This window comes from Caenorhabditis elegans, chromosome X (assembly GCF_000002985.6).
Source record: "Caenorhabditis elegans chromosome X".
Lineage (NCBI taxonomy): Eukaryota > Metazoa > Nematoda > Chromadorea > Rhabditida > Rhabditidae > Caenorhabditis > Caenorhabditis elegans.
In genome coordinates, this window is record NC_003284.9 from 182,503 (window position 1) to 199,012 (window position 16,510).

Here is a 16,510-nt window from a genome sequence, read left to right on the forward strand (position 1 = left end):
TAAGTCTAAAACCAATGAAAAATTCAATAAAATTGGTGAAACTACGGTAGTTTTTAAAGGCGCAGTACTTGTTATCGATGGGTTTCGCCGCGATTTTCGTATTTTATTTATGTTTTATTTGTTTTTAGTCGAATTTTCGCAATTTTCTTCGTTTTTTCGCAATTTTCTCCATTTTTTCAGCGATTTCAATGGTTCGCGAAACGAAACGACGTCGGAGCTCGGCGGAAAAGTAAAAAATCCCCGAAATTTTGCCTAAAAATCGCAAAAAATTCAATTTTTTAGGCCAATCGTGGTTCCGGTCACCCGAGACGACACGATGCCCGTCGACGAGGATCTTGTCGTCGAAGAATCACAGTGTGCTGCTTTAAAACCCTTCGCGAAGCTTGTCGGCGTCCGCCGAGGCATTTCTTCCATCGGTTTGCCGATTTTCCCGGCGAAATTCCGGCTAAAAATCAATTTTCCAGACTTGGCAGACGATCATTTCGTGTGCGGACGGGGCTCGCATGATGCTCCGACTAATTTCAACTTTTCTACAGTCGCCGAAGACGTCGGGCTCTACAAATTCATCTCGAAAATTCAATTTTCCATTGATAGAGTTGGCATTTTTGTGCAATTTTCTACTGAAAAATCGCAAAAAATCAATATTTCAGGACACAGAAACGCGTAGAATCTATCTACACGATCACTCACGCAACGGGACCCTCGTAAATCATGAAATGATCGGAAAAGGGCTCTCCAGAGAGCTAATGAACGGAGATTTGATCTCTATTGCGATTCCAGCGCTGATCAGTGCGTTTTTGACAATTTTAAAGCTGAAAAAGCGGTTTTTTAGGGTAAAATTGCCCAAAAAACGGGTTTTTCCGCCAAAATCCGTCGATTTTCCCAAAAAAAAACCCGAAAACCCCAAAAATTTTCAGTTTTCGTGTACGAAAGGGCCGACGACAACCATCATCCGGAAGAATTAACGAACAAATACCACGTGACGAGCCATTTGCTGGGAAAAGGCGGTTTTGGCAAAGTTTTGCTCGGATACAAAAAATCCGATCGATCAGTGGTACGGGCGGCGTGGAAAAATGCCGAAAATTGGAGAAAAATCGATAAATTTCCAGAAAAATCGATAAAATTCCAGAAAAATCGATAAATTTCCAGAAAAATTGATAAAATTCCATAAAAATCAATAAATTTCCAGAAAAATCGATAAATTTCGATAAAAATCGATAAATTTCCAGAAAATCGATAAAATTCCAGAAAAATCGATAAAATTTCCAGAAAAATCAATAAATTTCGATAAAAATCGATAAATTTCCAGAAAATCGATAAAATTCCAGAAAAATCGATAAAATTTCCAGAAAAATCAATAAATTTCCAGAAAAATCAATAAATTTCCAGAAAAATCGATAAAATCTCCGAAAATTGTGAATTTTCGCCAGTTTTGGTGCATATTCAGCCATTTTTTTTTGCTGATTTTCACCTATAAACCGCCAAAATTTACCGGAAACTTGTGAAAATTCAAATTTTCCTCTAAAAAATGCGATTTTTAACTGGAAAATCACATTTTTCGATGAAAATTTGCCGAAAACCTTGAAATTTTCACGGAAAATCGATAAAAAACCTCAATTTTGTGGGAAAATTCGATTTTCAGCCATTTTTTCCCGGAAATTATCAATTTTTCATGTTTCAGGTGGCTATTAAACAGCTCAACACACAATTTTCGACAAGATGCAGCCGAGCAATCGCTAAAACTCGAGATATTCAAAATGAGGTGGAAGTTATGAAGAAGCTCAGCCATGTTAGTACACGAAAATTAATGAAAAATCGATTTTTACACGGAAAATTGCCGAAAATTGCTGAAAAATCGAAATTTTTCGCATTTTTCGCTGAAAATTCACGAAATTCGATCAAAAAAGCATAATTTTAAGCGAAAATTGAAGTAATTTTGGTCAAAAATGCTCAAAAATGAGAATTTTCCAGTTTTTGGGCGCTGCTAACACTACAAACTACAAGTTTTTGGGCGCTGCTAATTCAATTTCAATGGTTTTTGGCCTATTTTTGAGCCATTTTTCACTAAAATTATCGATAAAAAGTGATTTTTCGCGTTAAAAATGCTCAAAAATGCCATTTTAACCCTAAAAATTCCAATTTTTCAGCCAAATATCGTTGCAATTTACGATTGCATCACCGTCGCCAAGTACTCGTATATGGTTATCGAATATGTCGGCGGAGGCGAATTTTTCTCAAAACTCGTCGATTCCAAGTACAATCAAATGGTAAATTGGCCGGAAAATTACTAAAAAATCCCGAAAATTTCCCTAATTTTTCCATTTTTTCAGGGTCTCGGTGAATCGCTCGGAAAATATTTCGCTTTTCAGCTAATCGACGCGGTTTTGGTAATTTTTAGGCCATTTTTCGCCGATAAAACCGCCCGTTTTTTCAGTATCTTCACTCTGTTGGAATCTGTCATCGTGACATTAAACCCGAAAATATTCTGTGCTCGAATAAAGCTGAGCGGTGCATTTTAAAGGTGAAATTTGCCGATTTTCAGCTCAAAAAAGCTGTATTTAAGGCAATTTTCACCCGAAAAACCTCCAATTTTGCAGCTAACCGACTTTGGAATGGCGAAAAATTCGGTGAATCGAATGAAAACTCACTGTGGAACGCCGTCTTATTGTGCGCCGGAAATTGTGGCGAATCAGGGTGTTGAGTACACGCCAAAAGTCGATATGTTAGTAGAAATCGGCAAAAATGACTTAAAAATTCGGAAATTTGAGCGAAAATCACTCTAAAATTGTGAAAATCGATAATAAATTCGAATTTTTCATGGAAAAATCACTTAAATCGATGGAAAATTCAGGTTTTTCACAATTTTTGGCTGGAAAAAACGAATTTTACTACTAGAAATTGTCCAGAAAATCTCAGTTTTCGGTGGTTTTCCACCGAAAAATCGAGTTTTTCGATGCTTCAAAAATTGGAAATTTGGCATAAAAATTGAGATTTTTCATAATTTTTCACGAGAAAATGCCGAAAAATCTAATTTTCAGCCACAACAATCGAAAAAAAAGTCAATTTTTGCCAATTTCCGACGATTTTAGAGTCAATTATACTCAATTCCCCGGTTTTTTGAAGCTTTTTCGGCGAAAAACTCTAATTTTCAGCTAAAAATCGATAATTTTTGGTGAAAATGAATTAAAAATGGAGATTTTCGTGAAAAATCCGATTAAAAACGTGTTTTTTCAAAATTTTCATCGAAAATTCGGAAATTTGGCTGCCATTCAGTAAAATAACCGATTTTTCCTGGAAAAATGGGCCGAAAATTAATATTTCCAGTGGAAAATTCTGAAATTTATGTTTTTTAAATCAATTTCCAGCCGAAAAATCGATATTTCCCAATATTTTGCCACTGAAAGTGGAAAAATTGGAAAAATCTCTCAAAAAACCCGGAAATTTGGGCAGAATTTATTAAAAATTCAGGTTTTTCATAATTTTTGACTAGAAATTGCCAAAAAATCTCAATTTTCGATAATTTGTCCCCGAAAAATGCGATTTTTTCGATGTTTTCCCTTCAAAAACTGAAAATTTGGCATAAAAATTGAGATTTTTCATAATTTTTCACTAGAAAATGCCAAAAAATCTCATTTTCAGCCATAATAGTCAAAAAATGCCAATTTTTGCCGATTTCCAGTAAAAACATGCATTTTTACTTGAAATTAGACATAAATCCCCGGTTTTCTGGGTTTTTTTCGGCGAAAAACTCAATTTTTCAGCTAAAAATCGATTTTCTCCACATTTTCCTGTGTTTTTATGCATTTTCAAGTAGTTTTTGCATATCTAGACACTTGAAAACGAAAAAAACGATGAATTTTTGATGAGATTCCGTCTTTTTTCGTCCCTTTTCTAGTAGAAATTCCCATTTTTCATAGGAATTTTCATGGCCAATTTACTATTTGGATTTCCTCGTTTTTACGCTCATCACACATCACAAAAACTTCGTTTTTTCGCCAAAAAATATATCAATTTTATCCAAAAATTCGATTTTTTTGAAGAAAAATTCAAAAAATTGAGTTTTTCGGCGAAAAAAACTCAGAATACCGGGAATTTACGTCTAATTTCGAGTAAAAATGCAAATTTTTACTGGAAATCGGCAAAAATTGGCATTTTTTCGACTATTATGGCTGAAAATGAGATTTTTGGCATTTTCTAGTGAAAAATTATGGAAAAATCTCAATTTTTATGCCAAATTTTCAGTTTGTGAAGGGGAAACATTGAAAAAATAAATTTTTCGGCGAAAAACCATCGAAAATTGAGATTTTCTGCCTGAATTTTTAATAAGTTCTGACAAATTTCGGGGTTTTTCATAGTTTTTTCCCAATTTTTCCACTTTTACTGACAAAATTTGGGGAAATATTGATTTTTTTCGGCAGAAATCTGCAATTTTTACGAATTTTCGACACTTTTTAAATCAAAAATTCTATTTTCGGGTCAAAGGGGCACGGGTGGCTAAGTGGTAGTGGTGTAGCACTGTCACCCAAAAGGTCGCAAGTTCAATCCCACCTCACCCCAAAGGTTCACCCAGCCAGCTCGGAAAGTGGGTAGTGAATTTGGTTCACGAAAGGTAAATCGGCCATACCGCTAGTCCCGGTACGGCTTAAATTCAGACTAGAAGAGATATAAACGCCACCAGCAACCCTGATAAATCTCTTGTCCGCAGGAGGCTTAGGCTCACCCTTGAACCAAACGGACAACCTTTACCTTTACCTTTTGAGAAAAAAACGTAGATTTTCACCCAAAACTCGGATTTTTTAAAATAAAAATTTAAAAAAAAATTGGTTTTTTCTCGGGAAAATTGGATTTTCGACCAAAAAATAGCGTTGAAGTTCATTTTTTCGTTCAAAAATCGGAAAATTTTCCCGAAAAACATGAAAATTTCAATAATTTCCGTTAAAAATGACCAAAATTCCTAATTTTTGTCCTGCAAATTCAAAAAATACGAAAAAAAACCCAATTTTCATAGATTTTTGCCGCGAAAATCCGAAATTCCGCTTGGAAATCACAAAAACATCGTTTTTTCGGTCAAAAATGTTAAAAATTTGCAAAAAAATCGAGTTTTTCCACTAAAAATTGGAAAAAAAAGCGTTTTTTAAAATAAAAATTCAAAATTTAAGATTTTCCACTCGAAAAATTCAATTTTTGATAGTTTTTCTACTAAAAATTGCAAAAAAACGTCGATTTTCACCCAAAAATCCAAATTTTCACAATTTTCTTACAGTTGGAGCCTCGGATGCGTACTTTTCATCACATTTTCCGGTTATCCACCGTTCAGCGAAGAATATACGGATTTGAAGATGGATGAACAAGTTTTGACAGGTAAATTGACGAATTTTCAGTGAAAAAAAAACGGATTTTTGGGCAAAAATCCGTGATTTTGACCCAAAATTCGGGAAAAAATGCAAAAAATCCGAATTTTGGAGCAAAAAATGCGAAAAATAGCCGTTTTCCAAGCAAAAATAGCAATTAGGTCGAAAATGAGCATTTTTGGGTGTAAAAATGCTGAAATTTCGATTTTCAAAAAAAAACTACCGAAAAAATCGATTTTTAGCTTCTAAAAATTACAATTTTTCAGGCCGCCTATTCTTCCACGAACAATGGCATCGAATTACTGACGAAACACAGAATATGATCCAATGGATGCTCACGGTGGAGGTAATAATGAGGAAAATGACTCAAAAATGAAGATTTTTGAGTGAAAAACTGGAAAAATCGGCGAAAAATGAGATTTTTAACTCAAAATACTGGAAAAAATGAATTTTTTCGGGTTTTTTCGCCTAAAAATATGTAAAATTTATAAAAAAATGGCCCAAATTTGATATTTTAAAGTTAGACTACAAACTACAAGTTTTGGGCGCTGCTAAGACTACAAACTACAAGTTTTGGGCGCTGCTAAGACTACAAACTACAATGTTTGGGCGCTGCTAAGACTACAAACTACAAGTTTTGGGCGCTGCTAAGACTACAAACTACAAGTTTTGGGCGCTGCTAAGACTACAAACTACAAGTTTTGGGCGCTGCTAAGACTACAAACTACAAGTTTTGGGCGCTGCTAAGACTACAAACTACACGTTTTGGGCGCTGCTAAGACTACAAACTACAAGTTTTGGGCGCTGCTAAGACTACAAACTACAAGTTTTGGGCGCTGCTAAGACTACAAACTACAAGTTTTGGGCGCTGCTAAGACTACAAACTACAAGTTTTGGGCGCTGCTAAGACTACAAACTACAAGTTTTGGGCGCTGCTAAGACTACAAACTACAAGTTTTGGGCGCTGCTAAGACTACAAACTACAAGTTTTGGGCGCTGCTAAGACTACAAACTACACGTTTTGGGCGCTGCTAAGGCTACAAACTACAAGTTTTGGGCGCTGCTAAGACTACAAACTACAAATTTTGGGCGCTGCTAAGACTACAAACTACAAGTTTTGGGCGCTGCTAAGACTACAAACTACAAGTTTTGGGCGCTGCTAAGACTACAAACTACAAGTTTTGGGCGCTGCTAAGACTACAAACTACAAGTTTTGGGCGCTGCTAAGACTACAAACTACAAGTTTTGGGCGCTGCTAAGACTACAAACTACAATTTTTTGAACGCTGCTAAGACTACAAACTACAAGTTTTGGGCGCTGCTAAGACCACAAACTACAAGTTTTTGGGCGCTGCTAAGACTACAAACTACAAGTTTTGGGCGCTGCTAAGACTACAAACTCCAAGTTTTGGGCGCTGCTAAGACTACAAACTACAAGTTTTGGGCGCTGCTAAGACTACAAACTACAAGTTTTGGGCGCTGCTAAGACTACAAACTACAAGTTTTGGGCGCTGCTAAGACTACAAACTACACGTTTTGGGCGCTGCTAAGACTACAAACTACAAGTTTTGGGCGCTGCTAAGACTACAAACTACAATGTTTGGGCGCTGCTAAGACTACAAACTACAAGTTTTGGGCGCTGCTAAGACTACAAACTACAAGTTTTGGGCGCTGCTAAGACTACAAACTACAATTTTTTGGGCGCTGCTAAGACTACAAACTACAAGTTTTTGGGCGCTGCTAAGACTACAAACTACAAGTTTTTGGGCGCTGCTAAGACTACAAACTACAAGTTTTGGGCGCTGCTAAGACTACAAACTACAAGTTTTGGGCGCTGCTAAGACTACAAACTACAAGTTTTGGGCGCTGCTAAGACTACAAACTACAAGTTTTGGGCGCTGCTAAGACTACAAACTACAAGTTTTTGGGCGCTGCTAAGACTACAAACTACAAGTTTTTGGGCGCTGCTAAGACTACAAACTACAAGTTTTTGGGCGCTGCTAAGACTATAAACTACAAGTTTTGGGCGCTGCTAAGACTACAAACTACAAGTTTTGGGCGCTGCTAAGACTACAAACTACAAGTTTTGGGCGCTGCTAAGACTACAAACTACAAGTTTTTGGGCGCTGCTAAGACTACAAACTACAAGTTTTTGGGCGCTGCTAAGACTATAAACTACAAGTTTTGGGCGCTGCTAAGACTAAAAACTACACGTTTTGGGCGCTGCTAAGACTAAAAACTACACGTTTTGGGCGCTGCTAAGACTAAAAACTACACGTTTTGGGCGCTGCTAATTCAAAATTTTAACTTTTTATGTGATTTTTTGCATTTAAAATGTATAAAATTACATTTTAAAGCCAATATTTTCAGAAAACGAAGTAAAAAACTCCAATAATGTGCCGAAAAATGAAATTTTCAGGTGAAATTTTTCGATTTCTCGTCGAAAAACTCTAAAAATCAATAATTTCCTAAATGTTTCGCTCTAAAAACGGCCAAAACTTCAAAAATTTCGCATTAAAATCCCATTTTTCAGCTAAAATTTCTCAATTTTCAGCCATTAATCCGCCCGTCTGCCGTCGAACTAATGAGTACTCAATGGATGAAATGTGCGGATTGTCTTTCTGCGAAACAGGATATTTTGAAGAGTATTCAGCCGATTTCAGCAGCTCCAGCTGCACTACAAACTACACAAGCTGGACCCGTGTAAAAGGTCAATTTTGGATTTGGAGATTTCTGGCGAAAAATGATGAAAATTCACTGAAAATCGCGGAAAATTGACGAAAAATCAATAAATTTCCAAAAAAATCAATAAATTTCCATAAAAATCAATAAATTTCCATAAAAATCAATAAATTTCTAGAAAAATCAATAAATTTTCATAAAAATCAATAAATTTCCATAAAAATCAATAAATTTCCAGAAAAATCAATAAATTTCTAGAAAAATCAATAAATTTCTAGAAAAATCAATAAATTTCCATAAAAATCGATAAAATTTCTAGAAACATTCGCAGAAAATCAAATTTAACCCGGAATTTCAGTGATTTCACATAAAAATTCAATATTTCCTACGGTTTTCGCTTGAAAATCTTAAAAATCTCATAAAATTAGCGTTTTTCATGTAAAAGCTCGGCAAAAATGGAAAAATTTCAGAAAAATTCAGCTAAATTTTATTTTTTAAAGAAAAAAATAGCGAAAATCCACTAAAAATGTGAAAATGCCCATAAAAAATTGAATTTTTCAACCAAAAATCGCAAAAAATTGTTGAAAATCACGTTAATACCGAAATTATTTCGATTTTCAGCAAAAAATACAAAAATCCGCAATTTGTCGTCAAATCGGGTGTAATTGCGTCCAAGATGTACTTTTTGAAGTCTTCAACACATAATTTATTTTTTTATTATTATTTATTTTTATAGCTCCCAGAGCCCCCCATAATTTATAGCTCCCAGAGCCCCCCATTTTATTGCGTTTTAACCCCAAAATTTTGAAAATTGTTCAATTTTTTGTGTTTCCCCACCTCTTGTTCTATACTCTCATGTAAAATTCCGATTTTCAGCATTTTTTGATGGGAAAAATCTGATTTTTTAGCTCAAAAACCGATTTTTTTGCTCGAAAATTGATTTTTTAGCTCGAAAATTGATTTTTTAGCTTGAAAATCGATTTTTTTTTAGCTCGAAAATCGATTTTTCAGCAGAAAATTTGAAAAAATTGAAAATTCCTTTAAATTTGCAAATTTCTAGCCAAATTCTTGAGATTTTATGCTTTTCCTCCAATTTTTTACTTAAAAATTCAAATTTCCTGAAATTTTCAGCTTTTTGCCAATTTTTTAGCTGAAAAATTGGAATTTTCTGGATTTTCAACTTAAAAATTGCAATATTTTCAGTTTTCTGCAATTTATTGCTCAAATTCCGGTGAATTCCTGGAATTTTAAGATTTTTCCCCAATTTTTAGCTCAGAAATCTGAATTTTTGGCTAAAAATCGAAAATTTTTCTGCAAAAAATTGAAAAATCCCTAAAATTTGCAAATTTTTTGCCAAATTCTTGAGATTTTATGCTTTTCCTCCTGTTTTTTGCCTAAAAATTCGAATTTTCAGCTAAAAATTCCTATAATTTTCTCAAAATTCTCAGCTTTTTGCCAATTTTTTAGCTGAAATTTCAGAAAATTGCGGGAATTTTAAGCTTTTCCCCGATTTTTAGCTCAGAAATCTGAAAAAATCGAATTTTCCAAATTTTTCAGCTAAAAAATCCAATATTTTTCCCAAATTGTGGCCAAAAATCCACAATTTGCCCGAAATTCTGAGCTTTTCCTCAATTTTGAGCTCAAAAAATCGGAAAATTTCGCTAAATTTCAAATTTTCCACATTTTTCAGCTAAAAATCCCCCAATTTCCTGAAATTCTAAGCTTTTCCCCCCCCCCCAAAATAATGCTTTTTTTTGTGAAATTTTCTGTAATTTTTCTCTGTTCTATTCTGTTTGCGTTTTTGTTTTTTTTTTTGAACTTTTTTTGTTAATTTTTTTTTCAAAATTTTTTTTCTTAATTTGCAAAGCTTTTTTCTAGCTCCGTTTAATGGTGTCTTTTCCCATTTTTTTTGTGATTTTTTAGAATTTTTGCTCTGAAATCTGAAAGTTCTCAATTTTTGAGCTAAAATTCTAAGCTTTTCCCCATTTTATTGACTGTAGTTTTGTAAAAGGTACTGCGGAATTCCAAAAATTTCGGGAAAAATTGGATTTTTTACCAGAAAAACTGGAAAATTTCGGGATTTTGGTGGAAAATCCGGGAAATTTTGATTAAAAATCCCAGAAAATTCGATATTTAAACTGAAAATATGGAAAATTTTGCGAAAAAACCCAAATTTTCTGAAATTTCTGGCGAAAAAACCGATTTTTTCACTGAAAAATCGATAAAAATGACCCAAAAATCTGATTTTTAGCTGAAAATCTGGAAAAATTCGATAAAAACCCCAATTTTCTCGAATTTCAGACAACTTCCGAGCGTCTCCAGAAGGATCTTATCGATTGGTTTGGAATTCCGTCTCCCGAGTCAAAACAGACACTTTTACACTTTATTTACGCTTATTTCTGCCGCCAATGCGTCCCGGATATCCAATTTATTAAGACGATCGTTCCGTTGATTGTTAAGGTGCTGAATTTCATGGAAAAACTGAAAATTTCCCAATTCTAAGTTCAAATTCCAATTCCACGCCGAGCTCAATTTTGAAATTTCGAGGGTTACTGTAGCGCCAAAAGTACGCAAACACCGACTACAGTACCCCCAAAACACCCGATTTTACGCGATTTTCGAATTTTGAGCTGAAAATTGAGTTTTAGACTAAGAAAATGGCGCTGAAACCGAATTTGATAATAAAAATCAGCGAAAATCATTTTGAAATATCGAAAATTGATAAAAATTCGGAAAATTCAACAAAAATGTCATAATTTCTGATTTTCGAGCTAAAAATCGAGTTCCCCGCCGAATTTCAGCCGGAAAATCGAAAACTAGAGGTTTCTAGCTCAATTTTGAATTTTCCCGGGTTACTGTAGCACCAAAAATATGCAAACACCGACTACACTACCCAAAAACACCTGATTTTACGCAATTTTCGAATTTTGAGCTGAAAATTGGGTTTTAGACTAAGAAAATGGCGGGGAATTCGAATTTTTCACTCAAAAATTGAAATTTTGTGCTTAAAAATTATTTTTTTCACCATTTTTTAAAAATCGCAAAATTTTGAACTTTTTCGACTGAAATTCGTAAATTTCGTCAATTTTCGCTAATTTTCCGTCGAATTTTCTAGCATTTTCAACCATTTTTCACACTTTTTGGCTTAAAAATAGGCTAAAACTCGTGATTTTTGAAATTTTGGCACTAAATTAGTTTTGCGGGGCTAAAAATCAAAATTTTCTCGATTTTTTTGGCTAATTTTTTCGCTAAAATATCAGAAATTTCGACCCAAAGCTCAAATTTCCAGTTTTTGGCTAATTTTCAGTGAAATTTCAAAAAAATTTTCAGGTAAAAAAACCGAATTTTCTGGCGAGGAATTCGATTTATTTGATATGAAAAATCAGCGAAAAAATCATTTTGAAATATCGAAAATTGGCGAGGAATTCGAATTTGTTAATAAAAACGCTGAGAAAAATTTCTGAAGTACTCAAAAACCGGCTGACAAATTCAAATTTTTCCAGGCTTCCTCCGAAAGTGACGTCACAGTGCGCGACAAGGCGTGCCAGGCGCAGGCTTCATCAAACGCCTGATAGGCGACACAATCACCGCCTTCCTCGGCCCAATCTCCACAGAAACGGCGAAAATCAAAAAAATCAATCAATATCAGCAAGAAGCCGCTGAGGAATTCAAAAAATTCCAGGAAACTCAGCCGAAAGCCGGCGGCGGCGGTGAAGCTGAAAATTTGGATGAAAATGTGCCTGAAAATCAAGAAAATTCGCCGGAAAAAGCTGAAAAACCACAAGTTTTAGACGCGTGGGAGCTCCTGGAGCCGGAAGATTGCTCCAAAAAATTCGATAAATCCGTCGAAACTCAACTAATCGATAAAAATTGGAAAGAACGGCTCGCCGGCGCTGAAAATGTGAAAAAATCGATGGAAAACGTGGGGAGAATCGAAATTTCCGAACGATTAACGGAAATTTCGAAGATTTTGATGAAAATTGTCGAAAAAGATGTTAATGTTAATGTCGGCGCGATTTCCGCGCAAATTTTGGCGGAAATTGCGAAAAAATCGAGATTTTCGTTTTCGGCACTTGCTCTGCGAGCATTTCCCGTGGTTTTTGACAAGTTGAAGGATAAAAATGCGATTTTGAGAGATGCGCTGGTGGAGTTTTGTGATGAAGCAGCGAATACGGTGGGTTTTCTTGGCGAAAATCGAATTCCCCGCAAAATTTGAGTCGGAAAATTGAAAACTAGAGTTTCTAGCTCAATTTTGAGTTTTTGAGGGTTACGGCCTAAGTACGCAAACACCGACTACAGTACCCCCAAAACACCGGATTTTACGCAATTTTCGAGTTTTGAGCTGAAAATTGGGTTTTAGACCAAGAAAATGGCGGAGAATTCGAATTTGATAATGAAAATCAGCGAAAAATTATTCTGAGATGTCGAAAATTGACAAAAACTTGAGAAATCTGACGAAATTCTCAAAATTTTGAATTTTCTTTTTCAAATTCGAATTCCGTGCACAATTTCACTCGGAAAATCGAAAACTAGAGCTTTCTAGCTCAATTTTGAAATTTTCCGGGTTACTGTAGCGCCAAAAGTACGCAAACACCGACTACAGTTCCCCCAAAACACCCGATTCGACGCAATTTTCGAATTTTGAGCTGAAAATTGGGTTTAGACTAAATAAATGCCGTAGAATCCGAATTTTGCATTAAAAACCCCGAAATTTTTTTTCTAAATCTTTGAAAAATCCAAAAAATCCAAAAAAAAAAATCAATTTTTCAGACGCCCCTGTCCGCCTACTCAGAAGCTGGATTGAGCAACAAAAATCCACAAGCTCGACAGCAAACTGCTCTATTTTTGAGCCGATTTTTCGCGAAAAACGACCCGAAAATAGTGGAGACGGAGGAGGTGAAGCAGCTCGCCGAGCACATTTTGAAGGTCTGAATTCGCCGAATTTCAATTTTCTGACCAAAAATTCGAATTCTCCGTGAAATTTCCGACTTTTTGAGACCCATATCGACCATATTCGGTTGAAAACTAAATTTTCAGTGATTTTTGGCATGCGTTGCGGTCGCGTCGCGGTCGAAATGTGAAAAATCTTCAAAATCAACCGATTTTCGCCATTTTTTCAGTGTTTTTGGTCAGAAAAACAATTTTAGACCATAAATTCGAATTCCCCGTAAAAGTTTCGACTTTTTGACACGCGTTGCGGTCGCGTCGCGGTCGAAATTCAAAAATCTTCAAACTTGGCAGATTTTCGTCATTTTTTCAGCTTTTTCGGTCGGAAAAACAATTTTTCGACCAGAAATTCGAATTCTCCGTTTAATTTCCGACTTTTTGGCACGCGTTGCGGTCGAAATTTGAAAATCTTCAAAATGAACCGGTTTTCGTCATTTTTTCATTGTTTTTGAGCCGGAAAAGTCAATTTTTCGACCAAAAATTCAAATTCCCCGTAAAAGTTTTGACTTTTTGACACGCGTTGCGGTCGCGTCGCGGTCCAAATTCGAAAATCTTCAAAATCAACCGATTTTCGTCATTTTTTCACTATTTCAGATTAAAAAACGCTAGTAAAATCGAATTTTCAGACATCCAACGACGCTGACAAAGAAGTGCGCAAGGCGGCCCTCCGAATTGTTGCCGCCGTGCAAAAATGCCTTGGAGAAGGTGTGGCGAAGCGTCTGTTGGCTGAAGTTTATCATGATAAGCTTAAAACGGAAAAGGTAGAGGAAAATTGCGAAAAATAGCTCAAAAAGGTCCAAAATTGCTGGAAAATTCTAATTTTTCCAAAAAAAACGCCGAAAAACTCAATTTTTTCGCAGGAATTCTAGAAAAAAAATGCCAAAATTGAGGCCTAAAAATTCAGAAAATGCCGAATTTCAGGCAAATTTGAGCTGAAAATGCTCCAGAAAATTCAATTTTTCCAGCTTCCCCCGCTTATCGAAGAGCTCGAGAAGGAATTCGAGAGCTCGGCGAGCCCTGAGATGCTCCGACTCGCCAAACACTACAAAATCGGCTCCTCCAGCACCTCTGCTCCACCGAAAACCGCCGCCGGAGCCCCAAAGCGTTTGTCTTCTGCGGTTGCTCCACGACGAGCTCCGCCAGCTTCAGCTGCTCCAACTCGTCGAGCCCCATCTCCAAAAGCTCCGGTGGTGGCTCCGACTCGAAGAGCTCCGTCGCCAAAAGCTCCAGTGGCTCCGGTGGCTCCTGTGAAGCCTAAACCGTTCGTGGCGAGACCTGCGCCGAATTTTGGGAAGCCCAGAGCTGCGGTTGCACCCGCTAGAGCTCCGCAAATCACGCAGAGAGGTAAAAATTCGATTTCCTCGGGAGATTTTAGCCGGTAAATCAAAAACTAGAAGTCGCTAGCTCAATTTTGAAATTTCCCGGGTTACTGTAGCGCCAGAAGTACGCAAACACCGATTACAGTACCCCTAAACACCGGATTTCACGCGATTTTCAAATTTTGAGCTGAAAATTGAGTTTTAAACTAAGAAAATGGCGAGGAATTCGAATTTGATATTAGAAATCAGCGAAAATTATTTTGATATATCGAAAATTGACAAAAATTTGAGATATCCAACAAAAATGCCAAAATTTCTGATTTTTGAGATGAAATTCTAATTCCTCGCGAAATTTCAGTCTAAACCTCGAAAACTAGAGGTTTCTAGCTAAATTTTGAAATTTTCCGGGTTACGGTAGCGCCAAAAGTACGCAAACACCGACTACAGTACCCCAAAAACACCCGATTTCACGCGATTTTTGAATTTCGAGCTGAAAATTGAGTTTTAGACTAAGAAAATGGCTGGGAATCCAAATTTGATATTAGAAATCAGCGAAAATTATTTTGAGATATCGAAAATTGACAAAAAACTTGAGAAATCTGACGAAATTCTCAAAATTTTGAATTTTCCATTTCAAATTCGAATTTCTTGCAAAATTTCAGTAAGATACTCGGAACCTAGAGCTCTCTAGCTCAATTTTGAATTTCCTGGGTTACTGTAGCGCCAAAAGTACGCAAACACCGACTACAGTACCCCCAAAACACCCGATTTTACGCGATTTTCGAATTTTGAGCTGAAAATTGAGTTTTAGACTAAGAAAATTGCGCTGAAACCGAATTTCACAATGAAAATTGAAAATTTTCAGCGCCAGCAGCCACCCGTCCAGCCACGTCAGCAATCCGAGTGATCCCGATAGCTCCAAATGTGGTCAGAAATGGTGCTCCAGCGGCTCCGCGGAAACCAATTGAAATAGCTCGACCACAGACTTCAAGTGGAATTGCTGCTCCGGGAGCTCCCAGATCGAGAATCGGTACGAAATTTGGCTGGAAATGGACTGAAAATGGCCTGAAAAAGCCTGAAATTTTCATGAAAAAAGCCTGAAATAGGCCTGAAATTTGCCTTGAAAAGCCTGAAATTCGCCTGTTATAGGCCTGAAAATGGTCTGAAAGCTTGAAATTCGCTGGTGAAGCCTGAAATGTTGACTGAAATGTCTATGAAGCCTGAAAAGCATAAAAATTGCCTAAAGTGCCTGTATAGCCCGAAAAGCCCGAATTTTTCCTGAAAATGGCCTGAAAAGCCTGATGAAGCCTAAAAATGGCTTGAAATCCTGAAATGTTGCCTGGAAATGTCGAAGAGCCTGAAAATGGCCTGATAAGCTTAAAAGTCGCCTGAAAAGCCTTAAAATGGCATGAAATGGGCCTGAAAAAAGCCTGAAATTTTGACTGAATTGTCTATGAAGCTTAAGAAGCCTAAAAATGGCCTGAAATTTTGCCTAAAAAGCCCTAAAAGACCTAAAAGCTCAAAACTCGCCTGAAAATGGCATGAAATTTTGGCTGAGCAGCCTGAAATCGTGCCTGAAAAAGCTTGAATTTTGCCTGAAAATGGCCCGAATTTTGTCTGAAAAGCCTAAAAATGACCTGAATTCTAGGTAGGACAAGGCCTGAAAAAACCAGTTAAGCCCGGAAAAAAAGCCTAAAAAAACCTAAAATTTTGCCTGAAAAGCCTGGAAAAAGTGGCTTGAAAAAACCAGCTAAGCCCGAAACTGCCTGAAAATAGCCTGAAAATTTGCCTAAAAAGCCTATAAACGGCCCAAAAAAGCTCAAAAATCGCCTGAAAATGGCATGAAATTTTGTCTGAAAATGGCCCGAAAAGCCTGAAAATAGCCTGAAATAGCCTGCATTTTGCCAAAAAAGCCTGAAAATGGCCCGAATTTTGCCTGAAAAGCTTGAAAATGGTCCGAATTTTGTCTGAAATGTCTAAAAATGGCCTGAAAAAGCTTAAAATCTGCACGAAAAAACCGGTTAGGCCCGAGTTTGGCCTGAAAATGGCCTTAAATTTTGCTTGCAAGTGGCCCGAAAAGCCTGAAAATAGCCTGGAAAGCCTGAAATTGGCCTGAAAAGCCTCAAGTAGCTCAAAGTCTGGCTGCAAAAAAAAAAACCACGTCAGCCCGAATTTTGCCTAAAAGCACACTTTAATCGTATTTTTCCCAATT

General features: G+C 36.4%; 2 protein-coding genes and 2 non-coding genes across 4 annotated transcripts; 3 read left to right on the forward strand and 1 right to left on the reverse strand.

The window, feature by feature from the left end:
* Positions 1 to 188: 188 nt before the first annotated feature.
* chkr-2 (non-specific serine/threonine protein kinase) lies at positions 189 to 8,691 on the forward strand (the record flags this gene model as incomplete). The annotated part of the gene is made up of 14 exons (NM_075659.2): positions 189 to 229; positions 283 to 416; positions 465 to 595; positions 651 to 789; positions 918 to 1,054; positions 1,682 to 1,789; positions 2,148 to 2,267; positions 2,331 to 2,387; positions 2,435 to 2,521; positions 2,598 to 2,722; positions 5,264 to 5,361; positions 5,618 to 5,697; positions 7,905 to 8,060; positions 8,654 to 8,691. The coding sequence occupies 13 exons, from the start codon at positions 189 to 191 to the stop codon at positions 8,055 to 8,057; spliced, it is 1,410 nt and encodes a 469-aa protein (NP_508060.1). The 3' UTR covers positions 8,058 to 8,060; positions 8,654 to 8,691.
* A 602-nt stretch (positions 8,692 to 9,293) lies between these two features.
* Positions 9,294 to 9,314, reverse strand: T08D2.10. Its single transcript, NR_070320.1, has one exon. It is a non-coding gene; the product is annotated as an Unclassified non-coding RNA T08D2.10 (non-coding RNA).
* Positions 9,315 to 10,331: 1,017 nt separating this feature from the next.
* Positions 10,332 to 15,399, forward strand: T08D2.8 (TOG domain-containing protein; the record flags this gene model as incomplete). The annotated part of the gene is made up of 6 exons (NM_001380889.2): positions 10,332 to 10,492; positions 11,536 to 12,206; positions 12,803 to 12,958; positions 13,606 to 13,740; positions 13,945 to 14,323; positions 15,164 to 15,399. Exons 2-6 carry the CDS (start codon positions 11,946 to 11,948, stop codon positions 15,397 to 15,399), a joined length of 1,167 nt encoding a protein of 388 aa, NP_001368073.1. The 5' UTR covers positions 10,332 to 10,492; positions 11,536 to 11,945.
* On the forward strand, positions 11,559 to 11,780 carry T08D2.11. The gene has a single exon (NR_102141.1). It is a non-coding gene; the product is annotated as a small nucleolar RNA T08D2.11 (small nucleolar RNA).
* Positions 15,400 to 16,510: the final 1,111 nt, after the last annotated feature.